Below are 25,614 nucleotides of genomic sequence, written 5' to 3' on the forward strand. Positions count from 1 at the left end.
CAAATACTTTCTCGAAATTCGGGGCTTATTATTATTTGTCGACGTTAGTTCTCTTCCCAAGCATTTTATTGTTATTCCTGGCTCCAGCATTTTCCATTTAAGCATCCATATCTGTTGACAGCTAAGGGACTGTGACTCTGTCTTAGCACTGTATCTTGGGTGTGTATCCATCCTGGAACTGGCCACCGGGTCTGGCATGAGAAACTTAACAGCAGACATTTACAAAGTCAGTAATTGAAGATACAGTATCGTACTTTCCCACCGTTGTTTCCCTGAGGTCGTGATGCTTGAGGTTCTCCCATTTCCATCACAGTAGGTACCTTAAGGAAAGAGGCCAGGCTCCTGAAGTTTCTCTAAGGCTCACATCTTTCTAGTTGGTATGAAGATGCTAGTCCTGCCTGTACTTGACCTCGTGTAATTCCTGTCACCTCTTGAGGTCTTTGATCCCTCATGACTTTGACTTTGTGATTGCTAAAGTTCCCTCTGCCTGTGGAAAGTAGAAAAGGCTAATTTTCCAAATTTAAGATCCTTCAGGTGCATGTCTACATATAGCCTTTTTGTTGTTTTTTATAACACTTTAAGACAAGCAAAAAAAAAAAAAAATGGAATTAAATGAATTACATATATATGTTTTTCATGTGTGTGAAATTTTATTTTTATTTTGTTTACAAAATAAAATACATATATTTAAACACAGTTATATTCACACAGATCATTATATCATGGATCTTAAGAAACAGTTTAAGTGACTCCCTCTGGAGAAGTGGAATGGAAAATATGCTGAGACAGATAGGAAATTTATTCTATACTTTATCCCATTTTGTATGGCTTTCATCTTTACTATTTAGTATTATCTATTACATTTCATTTTTTCTTTAAAAAATAGCATTATGTTAAAATTGTGTTTATTATGCAACTAAAATTTATAAAGAAGAAAGCCTTATATACCATTAAATATTTTATATAGCATAAAAAAAAGAATAACTGGTAAGGATAACAAAAATAATACACCCTCTGAAAATAAAATATAAAATGCATAAATTGGTTAAAAAACAGTGTAACTATATAAATATGTCCTCACAATTTGTTACATCTTATTGATTCTTCAATATAAGCATTACACCATTCTAGGTGATGTGATAAACAAGACATTATAGACTTTACATTGTACCATGGTGAGAAATGGTTATTAATAATACAATTGTAGAACTGTATTATTTAATTGTACAGTCACATTATTTTATTGTAATTATCATAAGTTCTTTGATGGAGAGGAAATCAGAATCAGTTCTAAGACTTCAGCATTCCAAGAATGATGTCAAATGACCCCCTTCATGGTGGATTATGCACTTATTTACTCTGAGATGTATTTCTTCTCCAGAGATTCCTTGTTTGTGTATCAATTGTAGATTTTTGGTTGGCAGTTATTCTGAAGTTTTGATGTAAGAGTCTATGTATATGAGATTGTTTAAAGTTGTTGTTCATCTCCAGTGTCCTGCATTTGTACCCACCTCTTCTCATGATTTCTGATTTTGGTGGTATAATTGTGCATGGATGATTTTGTATCTTTACTGTATATGTACCTTTACTGGTGGGCCTTGTCATTTGTGGAATTTTTGTTTCCTGTTGCTGTCTTGTCTTTTCTGCTTAGAGAAGTTCCTTTAGTATTTGTGGTAAGGCTGGTTTAGTGTTGCTGAATTCTCTCAGCTTTTGCTTATCTGAGAAGGTTTTGATTTCTCCTTCAAATCTGAATGAGAGCCTTGCTGGGTAGAGTCATCTTGGTTGGAGGTTTTTTCCTTTCATCATGTTAAGTATGTCATGCCACTCCCTTCTGGCCTGCAGAGTTTCTGCTGAAAAATCTGCCGATAACCTTATTGGGGTTCCCTTGTATGTTACTTGTTTCTTTTCCCTAGCTGCTTTCAAGATTTTCTCTTCATCTTTCATTTTGGTCAGTTTGATGAATATGTGTCTCGGGGTGTTCCTCCTTGGGTTTATTTTATATGGTACTCGTTGTGCCTCCTGGATTTGAGTGGTTCCTTTCCCATGTTAGGGAAGTTTTGGGCTATTATCTCTTGCAATATTTTTTCTGTTCTCCTTCTGGCACCCCTATAATACGGATGTTGTTGCGTTTCACGTTGTCCCAGAGTTCTCTGAGACTCTCTTCATTTCTTTTCAATCTTTTTTCTCTTTTCTGTTCTGCATCTGTAATTTCCACTAATCTGTCCTCCACCTCGCTTACTCGTTCTTCTGCCTCCTGTATTCTGCTGTTAGCTACTTCTAGTGAGTTTTTTATTTCAGTTAATGTATTTTGCATCTCTCCTTAAGTTTTATATCTTGTATCTCTTTGGTTAGTGTTTCCTGTAAGTTTATCCATCTTTGCCTCCAGTTTATTTCCAGTGTCTTGCATCATCTTCAGCATCAACAGTCTAAAGTCTTTTTCCTGGAGGCTGAGAATCTCCTCATTGCTTAGCTGATTTTCTGGGGTTTTTCCTTTCTCTCTCATCTGAGTTATAGTTCTCTGTCTTTTCATTTTTATAGGTTTTTGGTGTGGTGACCTTTTTACATATAGTAGGATTGTAGCCTCTCTTACTTCTGGTGTCTGCCCCCCTTGTGGCTGAAGTCGGTATGGTTGGCTTGCTCTAGGCTTCCTGATGGGAGGGGCTGATACCTGCCCACCCGTGGGTGGAGCTGATACTAATCCCTCTGTTGGTTGGGCTTAGTCTCTGGATGGGATTAGAGGCACCGTGTTTCTGGGGGGGTCTTTAGGCAGCCTGTTTCCTGAGGGGGGGGCTGTGATCCCACCTGGGTTGTTGTTTGCCCTGGGGCTTCTCAGAGCTGATGGGTGGGGCCAGATTTCCCAAAATGGTCCCCTCCAGAGAAAGGCAGCTGCTGAATAATCCCGAGAGCTTTGCCTTCAGTGTCCGTCCCTCACAACTAGCCACATTTATCCCTGTTTTCCCAGGATGTCCTCCAAGAACTGCAGTCAGGGTTGGCCCAGATTCCTATGGAGACCTCGCTCTGCCCTGGGACCCGGTGCACGTGAAAGTCTGTGTGCGCCTTTTAAGAATGGGGTCTCGGTTTCCCCCAGTCCTGTGGAGCTCCCGTGCACAAGCCCCGGTGGCCTTCAGTGCTAGATGCTCTGGGGCTCTTTCTCCCAGTGCCGGATCCCCGCACGTGAGGGTTTGATGTGGGGCTCAGAACTCTCACTCCTGTGGGTGAGTCTCTGTGAACCAGTTAGTTTTCAGTCTGTGGAGCTTCCCACCCGGGAGGTATGGGGTTGTTTATATTGTGAAATCGCCCCTCCTACCTCTTGATGTGGCCTCCTCTTTTTCTTCTGGAGTAGAGTATCTTTTTTAAGGTTTCCGATCCATTTGGGTGGAGATTGCTCAGCCTTTAGCTGTGAATTTTGTTGTTTTTAGGAGAGAAGTTGAGCTCCAGTCCTTCTATTCCGCCATCTTAATCCTCACTCCTGAATTATATATATTTTAAGGAAAATAATGCATTGTAAGTTTTCTTTTCATCTGTCCTAGGCCACTGTGGAAAGACATTTGCCATTTTGGAGAGATTTTTGAATCACAGCCTTGACGGCGTAGCGTGGTTAGTCATTGTGGATGATGACACATTAATAAGGTAAGGAGTCCCTCTAATCCTAGGGTGACTTTAAATTCTATAGTCAGAATTATGATGGGTACTTCTCCTGCCGGAGTAGCAGGGACTGGATTTACCCTCTCTCCTGAAACAGCCCCCCCAAAAGGGCACAGTGTATTAAATGTTTTTAAGACACTGATAATTAGGCAACCAATGACAGTGACCCTGAGACACATGAAGCAGATGAGCTGAATCCGCTGACACCCCAGCTGATGGCCTGAAGACAGTCTTGGCATCTCTGTTCAGGAAGGGGAACCCAGCCCGAACCCCTGAGTTTGAAGTGAGCTGCTGAGATTCTGGGGAAACCAGAGCCATTAGAGGTTGCAGGACAGCGCCCTGGAAAGGAGAGGGTGGCACAGAGGGCACACTCGAGATGGGTGGAGCCTCCCCTTGAGTACTGAGTAAAGTTTGGTCGGTGCCTGCATGCGAAGAGAGTACCAGAGGCAGGGGAGAGAGCAACCAAAACGGTGGGCGGGGTGGGACCCAACACTCAGGCCGAGTACAGCACCTCTTCCCACCAGCCAGCCTGGAAAAGCCTTGATTCACAGATGCTGGGCAGAGCTGGTTAGAGTTTGTAGAAGGGTCTTGCTTTAACTGTGGGAAAGAGCTCACCCTAGACTGCGCAGTGCTTTGTCTTTCCAACAGACGGTAAAGCAAAAGCCCCAAGACCAAGTAGGTTTCTAAGTAACTGGCCTGCATCCAAGAACAAAGATCAAGAATATTTACCCCCCCAAAAAAAAAAAAAAAAAGAGTTCCCATTGTGGCACAGTGGAAACGAATCTGACTAGGAGCCGTAAGGTTGCAGGTTTGATCCCTGGCCTTGATCAAACCAAAGTGGGTTGAGGACCCGGCGTTGCCGTGAGCTGTGGTATAGGTTGCAGACGCAGCTCAGATCTGGGTTGCTGTGGCTCTGATTCGACCCCTAGCCTGGGAACCTCCATATGCTATGGGTGTGACCCTAAAAAGATGAAAGACAAAAAAAAAAAATTTACAGAAACACAAAACATCCAGCACCCAACAAGGTAAAATTCACAATGTCTGTTTTGAAACAGAGGAAGCAGTGAAGTCTAACACATGTATAAAACTGGAGTCCCTGATTGAGGAAAATCAACAGAATAGAAATCATATTTCGTTACCAGAAATAAAAGAAGACCTTGACTCATGTACTGAAAGGGCCTAGCAGGTACCCGGGAAAATGAATCAGGGATCATCAGCTTCTTCACATATGCTGGTAAAACTCTTAGATTTTGATGATAAAGCCCTCAGAGCCTCTAGGTGAAATGATGAGCAAGAAGATTAGTCTTGGCCTCAGACTTCTCAAAATACCATGAGTATGGGAGCCACGGAGGAACGTTCTCACCCAAGACAGAAACGACGAGTCAGGGGTTGTATACACGGCTAAGATGTGCTTTAGCATCAAGGCTGCAGAGAAGGTTCTCGATGTCCATGAACTCAGGAGGGTGCACACACATGCCCCTCCTGAGGCGGATGCTGGGAAAGGACTTCATGCAACTAAGATGCTATTTAGGCAGAAGGACCGACAGTGAGCATTTCATATGTTTAACCGCGGAATGAAAAGCGAAGCGGGCGTGGGGACGAGGGCGAAGAATGGTGTGCCAGGGCCCTGCGTTCTGACAAAGTAGGACGTTCCCAACTTAAAGAAGATGAAGGAAGGCGCCTCCTTGTGGTGCAGTGGGTTAGTGCAGCAGCCCAGGTTCAATCCCTGACTCAGGAACTTCCACATGCTGTGGGCATGGCCAAAAAAAAAAGAAGGAAAAGGGACAATAGGATAAGATCGTATGGCCTACTCTGTAGGCAATCAATGGAATTCAAAAGATACTGTGTAGAACTGATAGAGTAAGAAAATGTTAAAAAAGAACATAGTAAGACATGAGAAGTTAAATAGAAGATAAATCCCAGGAAAGAGAACATTCTAATACCCAAAATGGTAAGTAGATAAAGAAACACAGTAAATACAATGCATATAATAAGTCAAACCTAAAATAATTTTAGTGTTGAAATCAAACATCATCAGTCATATCACTAAATGTGAGTGGGTTTAACTCACCTAATAGAAGAACAGACTTTTAAAATTGGCTCATAAAGCAAACCCCACCTCTGTGTTTTATATGAAAGACACATAGTCATTCAAAAAACGCTAACAATAAAGGGATGCATAAGGTTTGCCAAGCCACTGGGAACCATAAAGATAAAAAATACAGGTGCCAATTCAAAAAGCTAGGAAAAGAATCACAAAGTCAACCCAGAAAATGCACAAGGAAGAAAATAGTAATAAAAGTCAATGCAGAACTAATGGTGTGGAGATCAAAAAGCAGAGGATCCAATAAATGAAGCAAAGTTTTGGTTCCTTGGGGGGGGGGGGATCAACCAGTTGTATTGAGTGGTTTCCAGAAGATACATTAAGTGAAACAAGCCAAGGGCACAAGGATGTGTTTAGTTTGCTTCCCTGTGCAAAGAAGGAAAGGGAAATGAAGCACATCCACCTGGGCTGAGCTTGACAAAAAACAGACAGACGGATAAGCCAGAAAACCTTGAAGTAGTTTCCAAAGAGGGCAGGTGGGAGGACAGGGCAGGTGGGAGGACAGGGAAGATGGGGGGGGGTGGGAGATGGAGGAGGGGTGAGATGGAGGTGGGGATGGGGGGGGGGGGACCCTTTTCGGAGTTTATGGCTTACTTTAGTTTTGACTTTGGGAAGCATACTCATGTTTTAAACCCAGCTGTATTTCAGCTGGAAAGGTAATCACCCTGCAGGGAAAACAGAACAGATGCAGGTTCTGTTGAAGAGACAGGAGTTAAAGACACCCCTTCGGTGGGTGGGGGGCGGGAGGTGAGCCATCAGTGGGTCTGACTTGTGTGGGTGAAGCAGCCCTCAAGGTATGTTAGGTACGTTGTGGGCCGGAGGAGATGAGTAAGGGGGGAAGGATGTGGGACAGGCCGGGTCAAGGAAGGGCTGCAGGCAGACACCTGCAGGATTCCCAGCTCCCTTAGACTCCGGATTTCCAGAGCAGTCTGTGCCCGTGTGTGCACACATATCCGTCTTTATAGTTCTTAATGCCCGCGAGGACCAGAAGCAGAGACAGCCCACTGAGCACCAAGCAGCAAACGACCAGAACTAACACAGCCACCTCCTCGCTAAAAGGAACCAGGCCTTCTCAGAGAAATAGCTGATTTTAAGGCTGAGGCAGGGAAGATACAGGAAGACATTCAGAACGTTGTTTTTTTATGTCAGAGAGTAAGAAAGTGCTTAGAAAAAAAAGAGAAAAGAGCATGCCTAGGTTCCCATGGGGCTCAGCAGGTTAAGGATCTTGCGTCGCCCCTGCAGTGCCTCAGGTTGCTGCCCTGGTGTGGCTTTGATCCCTGGCCTGGGAACTTCTGCATGCTGCAGGTGCGGCCAAAAACAAAAACAAAAACACACAAAAAAAGGAAAAGAAAGTGCGTGTCAAAAGGACCCAGAAGCAAGCTTAAACAGGTTCCCATGGGCAGAATTTGGGACCAGATGAGCATCAGTATAATTAAGGATAATGATGGATTACGAGCCATTAAGACTAGGAATCCATTCATGCTTATAAAAAGTAAATAAATAGGAGTTCCCGTCGTGGCGCAGCGGAAAGGAATCTGACTAGGAACCATGAGGTTGCGGGTTCAATCCCGGGTCTCACTCAGTGGGTTAAAGATCCGGGGTTGCTGTGAGCTGTGGCGTAGGTTGCAGATGCGGCTTGGATCCGTGTTGCTGTGGCTGTGGTGTAGGCCGGCAGTAGCAGCTCCAATTAGACCCCTAGCCTGGGAACCTCCATGTGCCACAGGTGCGGCCCTAAAAGGACAAAAGACAAATAAATAAATAGATGAGTAATAAGTAAATAAATGAGGCAGATCAGGCACTGTAACAAAATATCACAGACTTGGGGGGCTTAAACAACAGAAATTTCTTTCTCACGGTTCTGGAGACTGGGAAGTCCACGATCAAGGTGCTGGCCCGGTAGATTTCTGAGGCCTCTTCTCTTGGCTCAGAGGTGGCTGCCACCTTGCTGTCCTTTGTGTGCCCTGGAGAGAGGGCTCTCTGGGGTCTCTTCTTAGAAGGACACGAATTCTGTCACATCAGGGTCCTACCCTTGGGACCTCATTTAACCTTAATCACCTCCTGATAAGCTCTTCCCTCCGCACAGTCACGGTGGGGGTTAGGATACTGGGGGTGGGGGAACCTAATTCGGCCCAGAGCAGGTGGGCTCTTGCTGGCCCGGCCACCAGGAGTCCTGACACGAGGTCAGGAGGAGGAGAGGAGTTCTGGGTGTGGAGGCAGTGATGTGTGATCCCTTTGTACCCATCGCAGTAAAGATTCATCAGTGGAGGCTAAACTAGGGATAGGTGCTGATGAGGCTCAGGATACTGGCTGATGTTGAGGTGTCTGCCCAGAGACTGAGAAATAGCCTGGGGAAATCGCTAAGTGCCCAGTGCAGACACCAGGCAGCATCTTGAATAGGTGATCAAAATAGATCTTCCGGGGGGGGGGGGGGGCATCACTTGGGTGACACTGCCCTGGGGACGCACAGCCTGGGCTCCATCGTGAGGAGACGTCAGACAAAAGCAACATGAGGAGCAGTCTATTAAAAAGGGGGGGTTTATTAAAAATACCGGTGTTATGAAAGACAAAAAGCTGAGGAGCGGTTCCAGATGAAAGGAGAATAAAGTGAATGATAAACACACAAAGGGGCCCTGGGCTGCATGCTGTACTGGAGGGAGAAAATGCTATGAAGAAATCATTAGATCAAGGGACAAAACTGGAGGAGAGCTGGCAGCTTACATACAAGCGGTGTGTCAGTGTTTACAGTTCTGGGTTCTAGTTGAGGTGCTGTGAACCTTCCTTCGTGTACGTGACTTTGCACAGACATCTGCTTTCATCTCTCTGGGCTGAATACCTAAGAGCAGAGTGGCTGGGACATAGGATTGGTGTGTGTTAACTTTTTAAGAAACTTGTGTCAGCGGTAGAGTTTCTGAGGTTGCCTTCACTGCTCTCAGAATGTACACATTGATGTGTTGGGGGGAGGGGCATAATGGGATACCAGATATTTCAGAAAGGAATAAAAGTGTATCCATAGCTATATATATGTATGTATGTCTGCGCACATACAGGTGGGTGGGTGGAGAATGAAAGAGAAGATAAAACACCAACGTGCACTAACAGAATTTGATGGCACTTGAACGTTTCCATACTGTTGCCCGTCATTCTGTGAAATGCCTCGTTGCCTGGGATGGCGACGGGTTGTTGAATGGAGTTCCTTCCCTGGATCAGTAGCCAGTGCACTTGCACAGAACTGGAGATGTGCCTGCTTCAGCCGCACTTCCAGTTCTCAGCCAGTGTGAAGCATGTGATCGTTGTCAGACTCAGTCCATGTCTCTTCCGCTTTCACATGACCTTGTGAATACCGAAATAGTTCATGTTACCAGGAAGAGAAATCCCGGGGAGATGCTAAATCCTAGTTACTTTAACCTCAGAAATCGAGGGTTTAAGGTTTAAGTGATTATTGTACAATATGCAGGTAGAAGGGAAATACTTCTCATCTCTTTGTAGGTCAGGAAGCAGACAAGCATTTGCCCTGCAGGGCTTTGAGGATTTTTTAAAAAATGATTTTGATTTTTTTCCATTATAGCTGGTTTACAGTGTTCTGTCAGTTTTCTACAGCAAAGCGACCCAGTCACACATACATACATACATTTTTTTCCCTCACATTGTCCTACATCATGCTCCATCATAAGTGACTAGATATAGTTCCCATTGCTATACAGCAGGATCTCATTGCTTATCCATTCCAGAGGCAAAGTTTGCATCTATTAACCTGAGACTCCCAGTCCATCCCACTCCCTCCTCCTCAGCAACCACAGTCTCTTCTCCAAGTCCATGAGTTTCTTTTCTGTGGAAAGGTTCATTTGTACCAGATTCCATATATAAGTAATATCGTATGGTATTTGGCTTTCTGACTTCACTTAGTATGAGAGTCTCTAGTTCCATCCATGTTGCTGCAGATGGCATTATTTTGTTCTTTTTAACGCCTGAGTGGTATTCCATTGTGTATATGTACCACATCTTCATCCATTCATCTGTTGTGGGACAGTTAGGGTGTTTCCATGTCTTGGCTGTTGTGAATAGTGCTGTAATGAACATACAGGTGCATGTGTCTTTTTTAAGGAAAGTTTCGTCCAGATGTGTGTGCAAGAGTAGGATGGCTGGGTCATATGGTAAGTCTATATTTAGTTTTCTGAGGTACCTCCATACTGATCTCCATAGTGGCTGTACCAGCTTACATTGCCACCAACAGTGCAGGAGGGACTCTTTTGTCCACACCCCCTCCAGCCCTTGTTATTTGTGGACTTATTAATGATGGCCATTCTGACTGGTGTGAGGTGGTATCTCAGGGTAGGTTTGATTTGCATTTCTCTCATAACCAGGGATGTTGAGCAACATACGCAGATCAGTCAACGTCAGACACCACATGAACCAAAAAAAAGCAAAAAACATCACAGTCATCTCAATAGATGCAGAAAAAGCATTTGTCAAAGTCCAACATCCGTTCATGATAAAAACTCTTCCAAAGTGGGTACAGAGGGAACACACCTTAACATAACAGAAGCCATTTATGACAAACCCACAGCAAATACAATACTCAACGGAGAAAAGCTGAAAGCCTTCCCACTAAAATCTGGAATAAGACAAGGATGCCCACTCTTACCACTTGTATTCAGCATAGTTTTGGAAGTCCTAGCCACAGCAATCAGACAAACAAAAAATAAAATGTTTCCAAATAGGAAGAGAAAAGGTAAAATTGTCGCTGTATGCAGATGACATGATACTATATATAGAAAACCCTAGGGACTCCACACAAAAACTACTGGAACTGATCAATGAATTTAGCAAAGTAGCAGGATACAAGATTACCATTCAGAAATCGGTTGTGTTTCTGTATACTAACAATATGAAATATTAGAAAAGGAATACAGAAATATAATACCTTTCAAGAATGCACCCCCCAAAAATACCTGGGAATAAACCTGACCAAGGAGGTGAAAGACATATGCCGAGAACTATAAAACATTAGTCAAGGAAATTAAAGAGGACTCAAAGAAATGGACAGATATTCTGTGCTCCTGGGTTGGAAAAATTAACATTGTAAAGATGGCCGTACCACCCAAAGCCATCTGCAGATTCAGTGCAACCCCCATCCAGTTACCCATGACATTTTTCACAGAACTAGAACAAACAATCCAAAAATTTATATGGAACCACAAAAGACCCAGAACTACCAAAGCCATCCTGAGGAAGAAAAACCAAGCAGGAGGCATCACTCTCCCAGACTTCAGGCACTATTACAAAGCCACAGTCATCAGACAGTGTGGTACTGGTACCAAGAGAGACATAACAGACCAATGGAACAGAACAGAGAACCGAGAAATAAACCCAGACAACTACAGTCAATTAATCTTCAACAAAAGAGGCAAAAATATAAAATGGGGAAAAGCCAGTCTTTTCAGTAAGTGGTACTGGGAAAACTGGACAACTGCATGTAATCAGTGAAACTAGAACACACCCTCACACCATGCACAAAATAAACTCAAAATGGCTTAAAGACTTAAACGTAAGACAAGACACCATCAAACTCCTAGAAGAGAACAGAGGCAAAACATTCTCTGACATCAGCCTTGCAAATGTTCCCAAAGCAACAGAAATAAAAGCAAAAATAAACCAATGGGACCTAATAAAAATGACAAGCGTTTGCACAGCAAAGGAAAACATTAAAAAAAAAAAAAAAACCCCAAAAAGACAACTTAAAGAATGGGAGAAAGTAGTTTCAAACAATGCAACTGACAAGGGCTTAAGCTCTAAAATAGACAAACAACATACACAACAGCAAAAAAGCCAATTGAAAAATGGTCAAAAGACCTGAACAGACATTTCTCCAAAGAAGATATACACATGGCCAGCAGACACATGAAAAAATGAGGGTTTTATGTTTGTTTGTTTTGTCTTTTTAGGGAGGCACCCGAGGCATATGGAGGTTTCCAGGCTAGGGGGGTTGAACTGAAGTTGCAGCTGCCAACCTCCACCACAGCCACAGCAATGCTGGGTCTGTGCTGCATCTGTGACCTACACCTCAGCTCACGACAATGCCAGATCCTTAACCCACTGAGCAAGGCCAGGAATCGGACCCGAGTCCTCCTGGGCACTAGTTGGGTTTGTTAACCACTGAGCCACGACAGGAACTCCGGGCTTTGAGTTTTTAGGGAGCTTTTGACCGCTCGAAGGCTGTGACTTCCTTAGAGATCTTTAGAAGCGTCTTCTCCACGACCAAGTGGTGGCTCGCTAGGGTCCACCCTTCGTTACCTCCCGCAGACAACTTCCTGAAGACCGATTCCAAGCTAGGTGCCCGTATGTTTGTATCAAAAACAGGATGGGAGTTCCTGTCATGGCACAGGGGTTAACGAATCCGACTAGAAACCATGAGGTTGTGGGTTTGATCCCTGGCCTTGCTCAGTGGGCTAAGGATCCGGCGTTGCCATGAGCTGTGGTGTAGGCTGCAGACGCAGCTCGGATCCCGTGTTGCTGTGGCTCTGGCCTAGGCCAGTGGCTACAGCGCCGATTCGACCCCTCGCCTGGGAACCTCCATATGCCGAGGGAGCGGCCCAAGAAATGGCAAAAAGACAAAAAAAACCCAAAAAACCAGGATGGTTTTTCCAAAACTTCGTGATGCTCAGGAGCTGTCAACATTTATCACAGCCCCCCTGGCAGATAGAAACCCAATGAGCCAACTTGTGGACACTGAGCACTGCACCTGTGGGAGACTTTGCGTCATCTGCTGAGCTGGTTTTCTTCTCTGAGCCTCTGCTTTTTAGCCTGGTGTGAGATCCCTGAGAGTGGGTGGGAAAGGCGGCCTGTCCCTGAGTCTCTCTTCTCTGTGTTCTTATCACCCTACCACCAAAAAAAAGGGGGGGGGGGATGAGACTGCAGAGCAGTTGTGTTCCAGAGTCAGTGTTGCTCTTGAGAAACGAATTCATGATGAATAGTTGAGGGAAGTGCCTCATGTAGCGACCTGCAGAGATGCAGCATGCTCGTGAATCACAGACTTGAGAAACACTGAGATTTACATGACCCACTACAAGTATTTAATCCTTGGGAGTTCCCTGGAGGCCTGTGGTTAAGAACCCAGCATTGTCACGGCTGTGGTTCGGGTTCCATCCCTGGCCTAGGAACTTCCACGTGCTGTGGGCACAGCCAAAACATTTAATCCAAAGTTGGCCATGGGAGAACTTTTAAAGGAACGCTCATGAATACCATGAGGGAAGCTGGGGTTTAATGTGTGTGACTTGCAAGGCTCTAGATTAGAAGAAATGGTAGAAGAACCTGATAAAGCATCGGTGAGTAACAGAAGTTCTTAAAACATGGAAAAACTAGGCTTTCTTAACATCAACCTTTGTCTCCACTATAAAAAAAAAATTTCTAGATTTTATTTTCCTATGAAATCTTTCTTTTTCCCCCATCCTTAGAGCAGCCATCGTTGGCGGCATTTTCTGAGCAGCTCATGGTATATTCTCAATGCGCTTTGTAAGCTCTCACTGTGGACACATGACAGAGCAGCGTCACAGCCAGAGCTTTAAACAAATAGACACATGGGACCCTAGACTGTGTGTGAGGGAAGCTGAGCACTGTGGGGCGTCGTGATCCCTCCTCCTGCCGGACAGGGACCTCGCCTCTGCTTCAGCAGTGCCTTTTCTGGCCGTCAGTAATTGCAGACATACCAAGTACCTCTGAAAAGATGCGACAGCTCTTTGATTCTCAGGGGGGAGCAGACCCTCCCGAACCTGCTGCCCCACCCACCGGGGAGAGGCTGCCCCACTGGCAGGGGCTTCTGAACACAGGCTTCTGAACCCCGTTTCTCAGTTCCTCCTATTTCCAGTAACGTACGGTGTTCAGTTCTTTGCTAAAACATCTATTTCTTCGAATAAATCTCCTGAGCGCACCTCTGCATGATTTCTGTACAGTATTGATGCCGTAACCAGTAGAGTGTGAGAACGGTCACAGGTTCACTCTGAAAGCACCCCCGAATTAACTGCCCCTCTCTCTTCTGTTCCCTCTGGGATCTCAGCATCTCCAGGCTGCAGCGCCTGCTGAGCTGTTACGACGCCAGCGAGCCCCTGGTTCTGGGAGAGCGCTACGGCTACGGCCTGGGCACCGGCGGCTACAGCTACGTCACAGGAGGAGGAGGGTAACTATGAGCAGGGCGTTCTGCAGGTGCCCCCGGGGTTACATTTGGGTTCCTCGGGTGCAGAGGGGGGTCTGTGGCCATGGGAGCTACACTGAGAGCTCTGTAAACGGAAGCTGTTCCCCTCATAGAAAAGTGAACACTTAATTTGCCACATATGAAAAGAACCGACGGTAAAGAATGTTTTACTCCTTTTAAGAGACAGTATATAAATGTATGTCACAGTACTTGGTAGAAGTGTCCTTGTGGGAGTTCCCTTGTGGCTCAGCAGGCTAAGGACCTGGTGCTGTCGCTGCGGCAGCTCTGGTTGCTGCTGGGGCATGGGTTTGATCTCTGGCCTGGGAACGTCCTCATGCTGTGGGCTTGGCCAAAAATAACAGGAAAAAGGAGAAAGAAATGCCCCTGTAGTGTGATTGCTTCTAGGCAGCCAGTTAGTTTCGATCGTTTAAATGAAAAAAATTTTGGATGTAGATTTTAATTTCAGAAAATAAGTCATCAGACTTTCACATTATCCAGTGCTTATATATCACATTTGGGAAAAGAGTGGTATAGAAGTTGAGACTTCAGCAATGAAGTGATATTTGTGTGGGATTTATAGGGTCTAAATAACAGTTGAAAATCTCTGTAAATAAGCATGTGTCTCATCTCTCATGGGGAAAGATTTTGATTTGATTTATAGGAGTTAATCAGTTGAGCAGGTCTGGTCTGTTATTTGCAGTTGGGGTGTTGAGGGAGAATCTTGTTATCCACGACAGTAACCTAAGTTCATTCAACAGGTTTTTGTTCAGTGCTCACTGTGAGCTGGGCCTCTTTGGGGCCTGGGTTACTGGCTCCTGAAGGCCAGGGCTTCATATTGTTACTTTGCAGCCCCTCCGTTAGAACCCTTTCTGCTGCAGCACCTGCCACGGCGGGATCCTGTTCGGGGCGTTCTGGTTTGGTGTGGCCCGTTCAGTGGTGACTGTAACTCGGCTCTGGAGGTGGGCCTTCCGCAGTGAGAGCCAGGCCTGGGCAGGGGCACTGATCTTGGCTGATCCACCCGAGGCCATTGGCAGCTGGAGGCGGGGCCCACGCGGGCCTGTGGGAGGACACGACCGTGCAAAGCCAGGCAGCACTGAGCTCATCACAGAAAGGGCCCAGCTCCCGACAGCCTTGTGGTTATGCAGTTAGTTTCCCGCAGGAGGTGCTGGAGCCCACTAAGCCAGAACTTCCCCTCTTTGCAAGGGGCCCTGTTGTTTGTGCATGGGTTTCTCCCCTCCGAAGCACCAAGGTGTTAGGGTACCGGGACTCAGAGGGACAGCCCGGCCTCAGGGTCGCCTCCACCCCCAAAGAGACTCACCGAAACCACCTCTGGTCCTCTCCCGCCCCTGCTCGGGGCCTGCGCTGCCTTCGCTTTGCTAGTACTGTGACCTTGTCCTGCTTTTGGCATCTGACTAGGCGACAGTCATTCAGATTTCAGCAGGAGTCACTTGACCTGGATCAGGCCTCCGTTTTCAGCACCTGTAGTTGGTCTCATCCCCAGATGCCAGGTGCTCCCGAGGCTGCTGGGCTCTCTCGGGCGGGTCCTTCCTTCCACCCTCCCGCCCCCAGACTCACTTGGCCTCTGAGAGCTGCCACCCTTGCTGCTCGCCCGGGATGGGCTTCTCCCTGGAAATGGGCTCGTCTTCACTTCCCATCGTCCATCTCTTGAGTAGCCCCACAGGCTAATGTGGGTTTTACTTGGATTTTTCTTTGCGTTACCAGCAGAGTGAAAGTCCTTTCGTAACCTCGAATTGCCGGAAGGCTCAAGTCCAAATGCCTCATAGAGGCTTACCAGGCCGCTCCAGAGCTTGGCACATGCTGTTTTACCATTTTAGGCTCATTTCTCTGCACCCTGGTCTTCCAGGATTCATGCCCAACTTGTTTCAGTTTCAGTTTTTAAACTCTTCTCTCCGGATAAGGCGCCTGCTGGTCACTACACAGTACTGTTCACCACCTTTGTGCCTCTGTCGCCTGGCTGGTCCTCCTCCTTTTGGGCTGGATATCGCCACCATTTCTTTCTGGAAACCTGCGGCCTCGTCCAGCCCCCGAGATCTGGGTTCGATGCCTTTGTGATATACTTTCATCGCACAGTATGCAAGTCATTATCATTTAATTGCCTATTGACTTTCTTATTTTCCACCTAAATTATGAGGTGTTTGAAAGCAGCACCCACATCTCACTTTTCATTACACCCTCACTTCCTAGCATGGGGACTCAGGTTTTACAGGTTACAAGGAATAAATGGATAAACAGAGGCATCAACACCAGTGTTGATCTTTACATAACATGGACCAATGTAATATTCTGTTCTCAACAGCACTTTTTTTTTTTTTTTCTGGAGCCGCACCAAAGCATATGGAGGCTAGGGGTCTAATCAGAGCTGTAGCCGCTGGCCTATACCACAGCCACAGCAACACAGGATCCGAGCCGTGTCTGTGGCCTACACCACAGCTCACAGCAATACCAGATCCTCAACGCACTGAGCGGGGCCAGGGATCGAACCCGCAACCAGTCGGATTCGTTAACCACTGCGCCATGACGGGAACTCCGAGAGAGGACCTTTGATGAAAGTTGTAGATAGAATCGTTTCTCTGGTATCACAGGAGACTTTTCTGATGATTCAGCTTAAGAACCAGAATGGGGAGTCCCTGCTGTGGTTCAGTGGGCTAAGAATCCGACTATAGTGGCTTGGGTTGCTGAGGATGTGTGGGTTCAATCCCCAGCCCAACCTAGTGGGTTATAGGCTCCATTGTTGCTGCAGCTGTGGTGTAAGTCACAGCTGTGGCTTGGCTTCAGTCCCTGACCTGGGAACTTCCATATGCTTCAGGTGTGGCCCTTAAAAAAAAAAAAAAAAAAGTGCCTATGTGGTTTTATAAACAGCAGGTCAGGCTCAATTAATGGCTTGTAAAATCAATGAATGGATCATAACTATCATTTAAAAATAATTAAATAGAGACAAGAATAAAATAGGAATATCAGTGCATCACATGTATGAAGGGTAAGTATTATTACCTGATGTTTTTCAGTGTAATACACGTAGCAAATGGTTGCATATGAACTGTGTTTTCTCACTGTGGTTTATAGTCAATTAAGTTTTTGAAAATCGTTGCCTTAAATCATTCCTCTTAAGCCCCACTTAGCAGAGATAACCGAGAGGGGCGGACTCCGGGGATTAATGTGTAGATATTCTGTATTGTGAGACCTTTGCCCTGTGTGAATCCAAGTCTGTTTTCCCTTTGTTGCTTATGCTTGCCAAGTTGGAGTAGTTGGAGGCAACTGGTTCAAAAACTGCTTTGGTTTTTTGAAAATACTCGTGTAGGGTGGCGTAGGAAGCTGTGGTAGGGATGTCCTTGGTCTTGGAATGTCGCCCAGGGAGACCGCCAGGCCCTGTCCATCCGCGAGGCACCCTGGAGGGGGCGGGCTGATGGCGCTGCCCAAACTCAGCCTCGGTCCACCGGTGCCGAATAAAAACGAGGATGGAGTTTTGGGTGAAGGAGAAAAAAAGAGCTTTTATTGCTTTGCCAGGCTAAGGGGGCCATAGCAAGCTCATGCCTTAGAGACTGTGCCCCCTTTGGGGAAGAACTGCAGGGAGTTCTATAGTCTAAAAGAAAAACGGTTTCAGATAAGATTCAGGGTTGGGGCAGACATGCATTCTTCTTTATATTGTGGAACCCTAGTCATCAAAGCTGGCATCAGGAGATTGTGGCGTGGGCCCGGCCGTGGGCTTCTGGGTTATTGCCTAGAATAACAGTACTTGTGAAAAGGGCGTGGGGGTTTTTTTTTGTTTTGTTTTTTTGGTCTTTCTGCCTTTTCTCGGGCCTCTCCCATGGAATATGGAGGTTCCCAGGCTAGGGGTCAGATCAGAGCTGCAGCTGCCGGCCTACGCCAGAGCCACAGCAACGTGGGATCCGAGCTGCGTCTGCAGCTTACACCACAGCTCACGGCAACACTGGATCCTTAACCCACTGAGCGAGGCCAGGGATCGAACCCGCAACCTCCTGATTCCTAGTCAGATTCGTTAACCACTGAGCCACGATGGGAACTCCCAAAAGGGCGTGTTGATCAGGAATGAGAACAAACTAGGGAAGTCCCTGGAAAACATCATGTGCTAGTTAGTGATCTTTAACCCGCAGGCAGCTGTGCTTGGGGGACCCCAGCTTGAGCTCACAGGTGATTGGGTTTAGGGCACAGTCAAACGAGGGAGGAACACAAGGCAGGCTCCCAGCTGTTCAGTTTTAAAGTGTTCATTTCTAGAAGAAGCCAAAGGACTCTACCTTTTCCCTGAGGTGTGTGAGATGCTTCCATCATTACCTGTATCCCTTGAGGGGGAACCAGGACCCTGCCCCAGGGCTGTACTGTTGCTGCTTGACGGCTCCTCCCTGGTCTCTGGCTCCCCTCCCTTCCCTGATCAGCCACGGCCTGAACCTGCCCATCGGAGCTCAGGGAAGGGCATGAAGGCTGAATGAGGCCCATCTCCTACAAACAAGAAATGGGGGCCCAGAAAGGCTTTGGTGCCTGCAAGCCCCCAGGGCCCTGCTCGGTTTCAGTTTCTGATGCACTTTTCCTGTACATGTTCCTGAGTTGCAGGTATGCCCTAGGCAAGTCCCTGCTTGCCATTTTTTTTATTTTTAAAATCAGTGTATTGTCTATTAAAGGAAACCATATTATTATTAGTCTTATAGCATTTCAGCATCTTTTTAGTGTTTCAAAGTTGGCAGAACAGATAGGACGACATAAGGGGTCATTTTCCATTTTGGCAGGTAGAGCTGCCAAATGAAAGGCCTGCCTGTTCCTTTTTTGGTTCTGGGGGATGCTGGCAGAAGAACAAAAGAAGCATCTTTATTCAAATAGGGTTTAAGAGGATGAGATGCCAGCTGTGACGGGGACAGTTACCCATGAAATTGTCCTTGGTGGGGCATCAGACAGACATCGTAAGGGAAACATCCATTGACCATCGACCCACGTCCCCTTGACTCAGGCGCTTTCCTGGGGTCGCTGGTGGGGCAGGGGCAAGGCCCGGGGGCACTGGCGGACACCGGGCTTTCTAGGTGGGGCAGTTCCTGGTGAATCTTCCAACTCGCACTTCTCCCTTTGGTGTGGTTTGCAGGCACATTCTCCTCCTGTGCAGTCATGTTCCTCGTGTGACCTCACAGAGCTGCTGCTGCTTGTCCGGTCATGTTCCCTCGAGTCTTCTGACAGCTTAGCATGGGCAGGGCCTGTCTTTGGTGTTGCTGGGTCACCTGCCCACGTCTCTGGTGTGCGCTGTGCTGTGGGGAACAGGGCCCCCCGCCCCCCAAGCAGGCACATCTGCTATCCCCCGGGGGCTCAAGCTCTGTCCTCTTTCCCTTCTGAGTAGACTGACCCATAGAACTCCCCTCCCTCGGGCAGGCGGGCTTGCGGAGGCGGCTTTGCTCTCACTTGATGGACGAGCCATCTTTTATCAAGGGCTCACTATGTGTGAGACCCTGTGTTTGGCTGTGGGAACATAGCGATCAATCTTAGATGGTTTTGCCTCCAGGAACGTCACTGCTTGTTGGGAATGAACTTGTGAACCACATCCGTCCCTCCAGCCCCATCAGCTGCAGGGCTCTTGAGGACGTGAGACCAGCCATTACCACCCGAGGGCCAGAAGGGAAGCCAGAACTCAGCCTGTGTTTTAAAAAGAGGAGAACTTACGCAGGAACTTGGTACCGAAATACTGGAGAGGGCCAGAGGAGTAAGAGGGAGGTGGTGGCTTTGCTCAGAGCTCAGTAACCATAGGACAATGTGCTGTTGCCCCCGAGGCGGAAGGAGCAGAGGGAGCTCGTTCCTGGAGCCGTGGGTGCAATCGGGTTAACGGTACTGCATCCGGGCTGACCCGGGACGGGCTCCCACCGTGGCTTTTGGGGCTGTCACGGACGCTCTGCCACCCTGTGCCCGCTCTGCTGGAGCCCGTGGCTGCCCCTCGCCCGTCACCTGCCTCTGCCATGGGGTCGCCAGAGCCAGAAACAGCCCCTCTGCGTGTTGTGCTCCTCGCTGTCAGCTGGCGGGGAGCCTGGAAACACTGTTGTAAGGTTCCCCGCCTCCTGCTGTGCTGAGCTGAGCAGAGGCAGGGGCTCCAGTGCCCCCGAAAGCACACAGCTGACCAGGTCCGGCGGCACCTTAGCTCTCCTTGGGGCAACTCAATCGCCCTCCCTCCCTGTCTCTCTCTTAAAATGACCTTGAGGAAGCTTCCGAGGATTGGAATCGCTTCGACCACGCGTGCTTTCTCAATTAGATTTGCCCTCATGGTCGGTCGTCAGCCGTGTGGGCCCATCCACGCTGCGAGTGCGGTGCTGGCAGGTTTGGTTCCCGACGCCATCAAGAGTGTGTGAACTTGAGACCTGGTCTGATTTTCCAGTGACACTCTAGAAAAAGGACACTGCCTGGCATTTGTTGGTAAGATACGTAGTGGGATCAGATTGCCTATTAGCTAGTACGCGTCTCTTAAAAGTGGCTTTCCTTTCACAGAAGCATTTTCTTCCGAATAACTACTGAATTAAACGCCGCTGACACCAGGCTCGTCTTCGTCAGGCACGTGGCCCTGACCCTTCCCCGCTCAGGTGACCGGTGGCGAGGCGCTGCTCTCACCATCTTCTGTGTCTCCCCCAGAATGGTCTTCAGCCGAGAGGCCATCAGGAGACTTCTCGCCAGCAAGTGTCGCTGCTACCGCAACGACGCGCCCGACGACATGGTCCTGGGGATGTGCTTCAGCGGCTTGGGGATCCCGGTGACACACAGCCCTCTCTTCCATCAGGTGCGACGAGTGTTTGGCTCCCACCTCGGGGTGGGGGGGCTTCCTTCTCACTGAAGGGTCCTACCTCTTGCGCGTCACCTCCTCTTGGGAAGAATCTTAGGCTCTATGTGGACAGGCTCCAGGGGGACATCCTTAACAGAGCTCTTTGTCCAGAGGGTTGTGCCAGGTACAGCATGAAGATGGAAGGCAGAAACATCTAGAAAGCGAAATGGTGTTTGACCAGCATCCTTACATACAGGACAGGTAAAACCTTTTTTCTTCCTTTTGAGTTAAAAAAAAAAAGAATGGGTGGCATTTTGGTGTCACCAGATGCTTTGTGGAAATAGACAAGACCAGCCTAATACTGTCCTGTGACCCCCAAGTACATGTGACCCCCCACGGTCCTCGGTCTTCATGAAGGGCTGCCTTTTTATCGGGCTTTCTGCCCTTTGGTTGCTATTAGACTGGGTGGCTAAACGTGGTAAAATTTCACGTAGTATCTGAGTAAGTGTGTACGCCGGGGTCAGAGAAGAAATGAGCTGCTGATCACCAGGGTGTTTGGTGCGAGTAGCGTCACCCACCGTCCTGCCCTGTGGTGGAAGAAAGGAATCCTCGTGCCTTATTTTCAGAAGCTTCTTTCTTAAGTGATCAGGTCAGTGAATGTTGTGATGTTGTGAGAGTGAGAGTAGGTACGTTTGCGCTAAAAATAACACACAGCCCATAGCTATCGGATGCTCTTCTTCAACTCAGAGCTTTTTAAATTTGAAATATTTGAGGGCACGTGTATTTTAAGTGCCTTTCCTTATACTGAAAATGGACCCTTCATGCTTGATTTAGTAACCAGCAGCAAACGCTGTCGTCGCTGTGTAGAAAATGAGGCAGGACAGGAACAGCACTCTAGGCGATCCCGTGAACAAGGCACAGAAAGCATGTGCATTATTAAGAATGCATTTCTGCATTTTGAGAGCCACAGGAAGAATGAAAAAGCCCTTTATGTTTTGTGTGAGGAGCCTCCGTCTTGGTGCCCGTCAGAAGGTATCTGGCCACCCTTTAAGGCGGTGAGTGTGCTGCTGGGATGGCTTAGAAGTTGTTCTCTCACCTTCCTTCCCGCTCTGTTTCGTGACGGTTCATTCACAGAAAAGAAAGGCAATGAAAACCGTGGCTGCATCAGGGAGGCAGCTTATCACTGGTATTATCACAGTCTTAGATTTTTTATAGCAGCCCTTTTTGGAAGAATACATGAGTGAATTAAATGATAAGGACAAAAGAAAGAAGAAAAATAATCCTTAGGTAAAGTCCTTTGAAGATAGCGTGAAAATAAAAAAGACTTTGTTGTGTTTCCTATACTTGAAAACTTGGTTTTGCTCATTCACCTAATACATTTTAAACCTTTCTGATGCTGGAAAGCCTGCTGCAGACCTGTCCTCGCCAGCAGATGCTGCTTTATCTTCATTCTTAAGCCTCTTTCAGGAGCGCTGACTCTGACTGGCACAGCGCTTTTTCCCTTTGTGAGGTTTGAGCACTGGTCCAAACAGTGTGTGTGTTCCATGTTGAGAAAGACAGGAACTCTGGGATTCCTGATGAGTCAGTGGTAGAGCGGCCATTTGGAAACAAGCTCAGATACAAACTCGCCTGGGCCACATCTATGCTCTTTTTAGTCAGGGAAGGGTACTGTGAAATCATAGGTTTGGACCAAGGCCTCGGGGAACGTCTAGTGTGGCCCTCTGTTAAAACAGAGACTCCATGGGCGTTCCCGTCGTGGCTCAGCGGTGACGAACCTGACTAGGATCCATGAGGACACGGGTTTGATCCCTGGCCTTGCTCGGTGGGTGAAGGCTCTGGCGTTTCCGTGAGCTGTGGTGTACGTCTCAGATGCGGCTTGGATCCTGTGTGGCTGGGGCTGTGGTGTAGGCTGGAAACTATAGCTCTGATTCAGCCCCTAGCCTGGAAATCTCCATCTGCCGTGGGTGCGGCCCTAAAAAGACAAAAACGAAAAAACAGTCTAGGGCATGTGGTTTTATATTATATGACACTAGTGGTATGGCAGCATGCAATGGCCAGTGAATCAATCCTCTGCCCGAAATTGTCAAAATGACCATTTTAGGCATCTGGAAGTCAACCAAAAAGCACTGAAAAGCATTAATTCCTGAAAAACTTCTGTAGTTCTGGGTCAGAGCAGCCCAGTCTGAGGCCTCCTGAGGCCTTTCTGCCTGAACCTCCGCACTGATGCCCCTTCCATCCCAGCTTGGGTGGAAAGAGCAGGAGTGGCTTCATCCGTCTGGGACCGGCTAGGAAAAAACAACAGGTTTGTTGTCCGAGGGGTGGACTTGATTTGTGGGAGAGATGAAAACCCACAGATATGTCAGCTAAAATTGTCAAACTTGGGTAAGAAACAGGGAAAACCGGAGTTCCCGTCATGGCTCAGTGGTAACAAACCTGACTAGCATCCATTAGGACGCAGGTTCGATCTCTGGTCTTGCTCAGTGGGTGAAGGATCTGGCATTGCCGTGAGCTGTGGTGTAGGACACAGGTAGGGCTCAGATCTGGCGTTGCTGTGGCTGTGGTGTAGGCCAGCAGCTACAGCCCCAATTCCACCCCTAGCCTGGGACCCTCCATATGCTTGGGTGCAGCCTTAAAAAAAAAAAAAAAAAAAAAAAGGAAACAGCAATTATGACTATTGTTGAGTTTATAACATAGATAACTGCTTTATATATGATGACAGTAGCACGAAGGCTGGGGAAGGAAGGGGAGCTTTATTGGGGCAAGGCCTATTTTGTTGAATTAAGTCAGTATTATTAACCTGATAAGTCAAAGGTGTATGTTATCCCTAGAGAAACCTTTAAGAAAATAACTTTATTGATATTCTAGCTATATTTTAAAAGAAATTTAAATGTACACTAAACGATTTTAACAAAATTGTGGCACTAGAGGAGGAACGGATGGACAAAAGGACATAGGTATGAAAACAATGGCATATAAAATGGCAAATAGCTGATGAAAATAAGCTATATCAGGTGTTGAATATGAATGGACTAAGTACCTCAGTCAAAGGGCAGAGATTGTCAGACGGGTAAAAAGCATGATTTTTCTATATCTTGTCTATAAGAGTCAGGTATATGTTAGATCCATGGGCACAAATAGGCTGAATTTGAAAGGCTGGGAAAAGATAACCGTGCAAACAGTTGATCATAGAGAGGAATTTAATGGTACAGCCACTATGGCGAACAGTATGGAGGTTCCTTAAAAAACTAAAAATGAGAGTTAGCATATGATCCTTCACTCTTGATCTGGGCTTATATGATCCTTCAGCCCTGTTCTGGGCATGTATCCAGAGAACACTCGAATTTGAGGAGCGAGAGGCACTCCACGGCCCACGGCAGCACTATTTACAACAGCCGAGACATGGAAGCCACCTTCTGCCCATTGACAGATGAGTGGATAAAACATGTGGTGTACTCACATACTGCAGTGTCCCACAACCGTAAAAATGAGGGACTCGGAGTTCCCGTCGTGGCTCAGTGGTTAACGAATCCAACTAGGAACCATGAGGATGCGGGTTTGATCCCTGGCCTCACTCAGTGGGTTAAGGATCCGGCGTTGCCATGAGCTGCGGCATAGGTCACGGATGCGGCTCGGATCTGGTGTTGCTGTGGCTGTGGTGCAGGCCGGTGGCTAATCTCTGATTAGACCCCTAGCCTGGGACCCTCCATATGCCGTGGGTGTGGCCCTAGAAAAGACCAAAAAAAAAAAAAAAAACCAATGATGTAATGCCATTTGCAGCACCATGGACAGACCCAGAAATGATCATATTAAGACAGACAAGGACAAAAATCATATGATACCACTTATATGTGGAACATAAACTTATTTACAAAACACAAATAGATTCACAACATGGAAAAAACAAACTTAACGGTTACCAAAGGGGATGGGGGCGGGGCAGGGGTGATAAATTAGGAATTTGGGGTTAATGTATAGACACTGCTGTGTATAAAACAGGTAACAAGGATCTACTTACGGCTCAGGGAACTGCATTCAGTACCTTATAATAACCTATAATGGAAAAGAATCTGAAAAAATTGTATGTATAACTGAATCACTGCACTTGTACACCTGAAAACAACACAACACTAAATTAACTATACTTCAGTTTTTTAAATAAAAGTACACCATTGCAAACAGTTTATCATAGTTTGAGTGGCTATAGTAATATTTAACACAACAGATTTTAAGAGCAGAAATATTACTAGAGAGAAAGTGGGACATCTCATGACAAAAGATCAATACATCAAGAAAATAAAACAGCTAACAGATTTTCAATTCCATGAAACATAAATGAACAGAATTGAAAAGAGGAAAAGACAAATATTAACTACTTGCCCTGCTTGTCACATACAGACTCTTTCACCTGACGGTGACAGAAGGAACATTCTTTTCAGGTGCACATGGAACATTCTCCTGGTTTGACAACACGCCAAGTCATAAAACAAGCCTCAGTAAACTAAAGGATGGAAAACGCACACAGTATACCTCCCAGAACAATGGAATGAAATGAGAAATCAATGGAGAAAAAAAAAAAGCCCAGGGAATTCTCCCAATATTTGGAAATTAAACAACACACTTTTACATAACCCATAGGTCAAAAGAAATTATAAGGAAAATTAGAAAATACCTTGAATTTGAATGAAAATGAAAACATATTACCAAAAAGTTTGCGGTTATATAGTGATGAGAAGCAAATTAGTAGTTTTAAACATGTTAGAAATGAAAGATATTAAATAAGTGTCTACATTGAGAAGCAAAAATAATATCAAATCAAATCTGAATGATGGGATAAAAGAATTATTAAAGATTAGAGCACACATCGATGAAATAGAAATCATCCAAAAATGATTTTCAAGAGATTAAGTAGTTTGGTAAACCTTT

At 46.4% G+C, this 25,614-nt stretch overlaps 1 protein-coding gene across 1 annotated transcript in view; it reads left to right on the top strand.

Moving 5' to 3' along the window:
- Window positions 1-25,614, top strand: part of B3GLCT (beta 3-glucosyltransferase) — a 115,765-nt gene that overhangs the window by 81,661 nt on the left and 8,490 nt on the right. The window contains exons 13-15 of the mRNA XM_021065554.2: window positions 3,531-3,630; window positions 13,800-13,919; window positions 20,565-20,709. Coding sequence (XP_020921213.2) covers window positions 3,531-3,630; window positions 13,800-13,919; window positions 20,565-20,709 — 365 coding nt within the window. The remainder of the gene's footprint in view (window positions 1-3,530; window positions 3,631-13,799; window positions 13,920-20,564; window positions 20,710-25,614) is intronic.

This window comes from Sus scrofa, chromosome 11, assembly GCF_054392235.1.
Source record: "Sus scrofa isolate SSC_HxYL_T2T_F1_AM1 chromosome 11, Sscrofa_HxYL_maternal_Yorkshire_Landrace_v2.0, whole genome shotgun sequence".
Classification (NCBI taxonomy): domain Eukaryota; kingdom Metazoa; phylum Chordata; class Mammalia; order Artiodactyla; family Suidae; genus Sus; species Sus scrofa.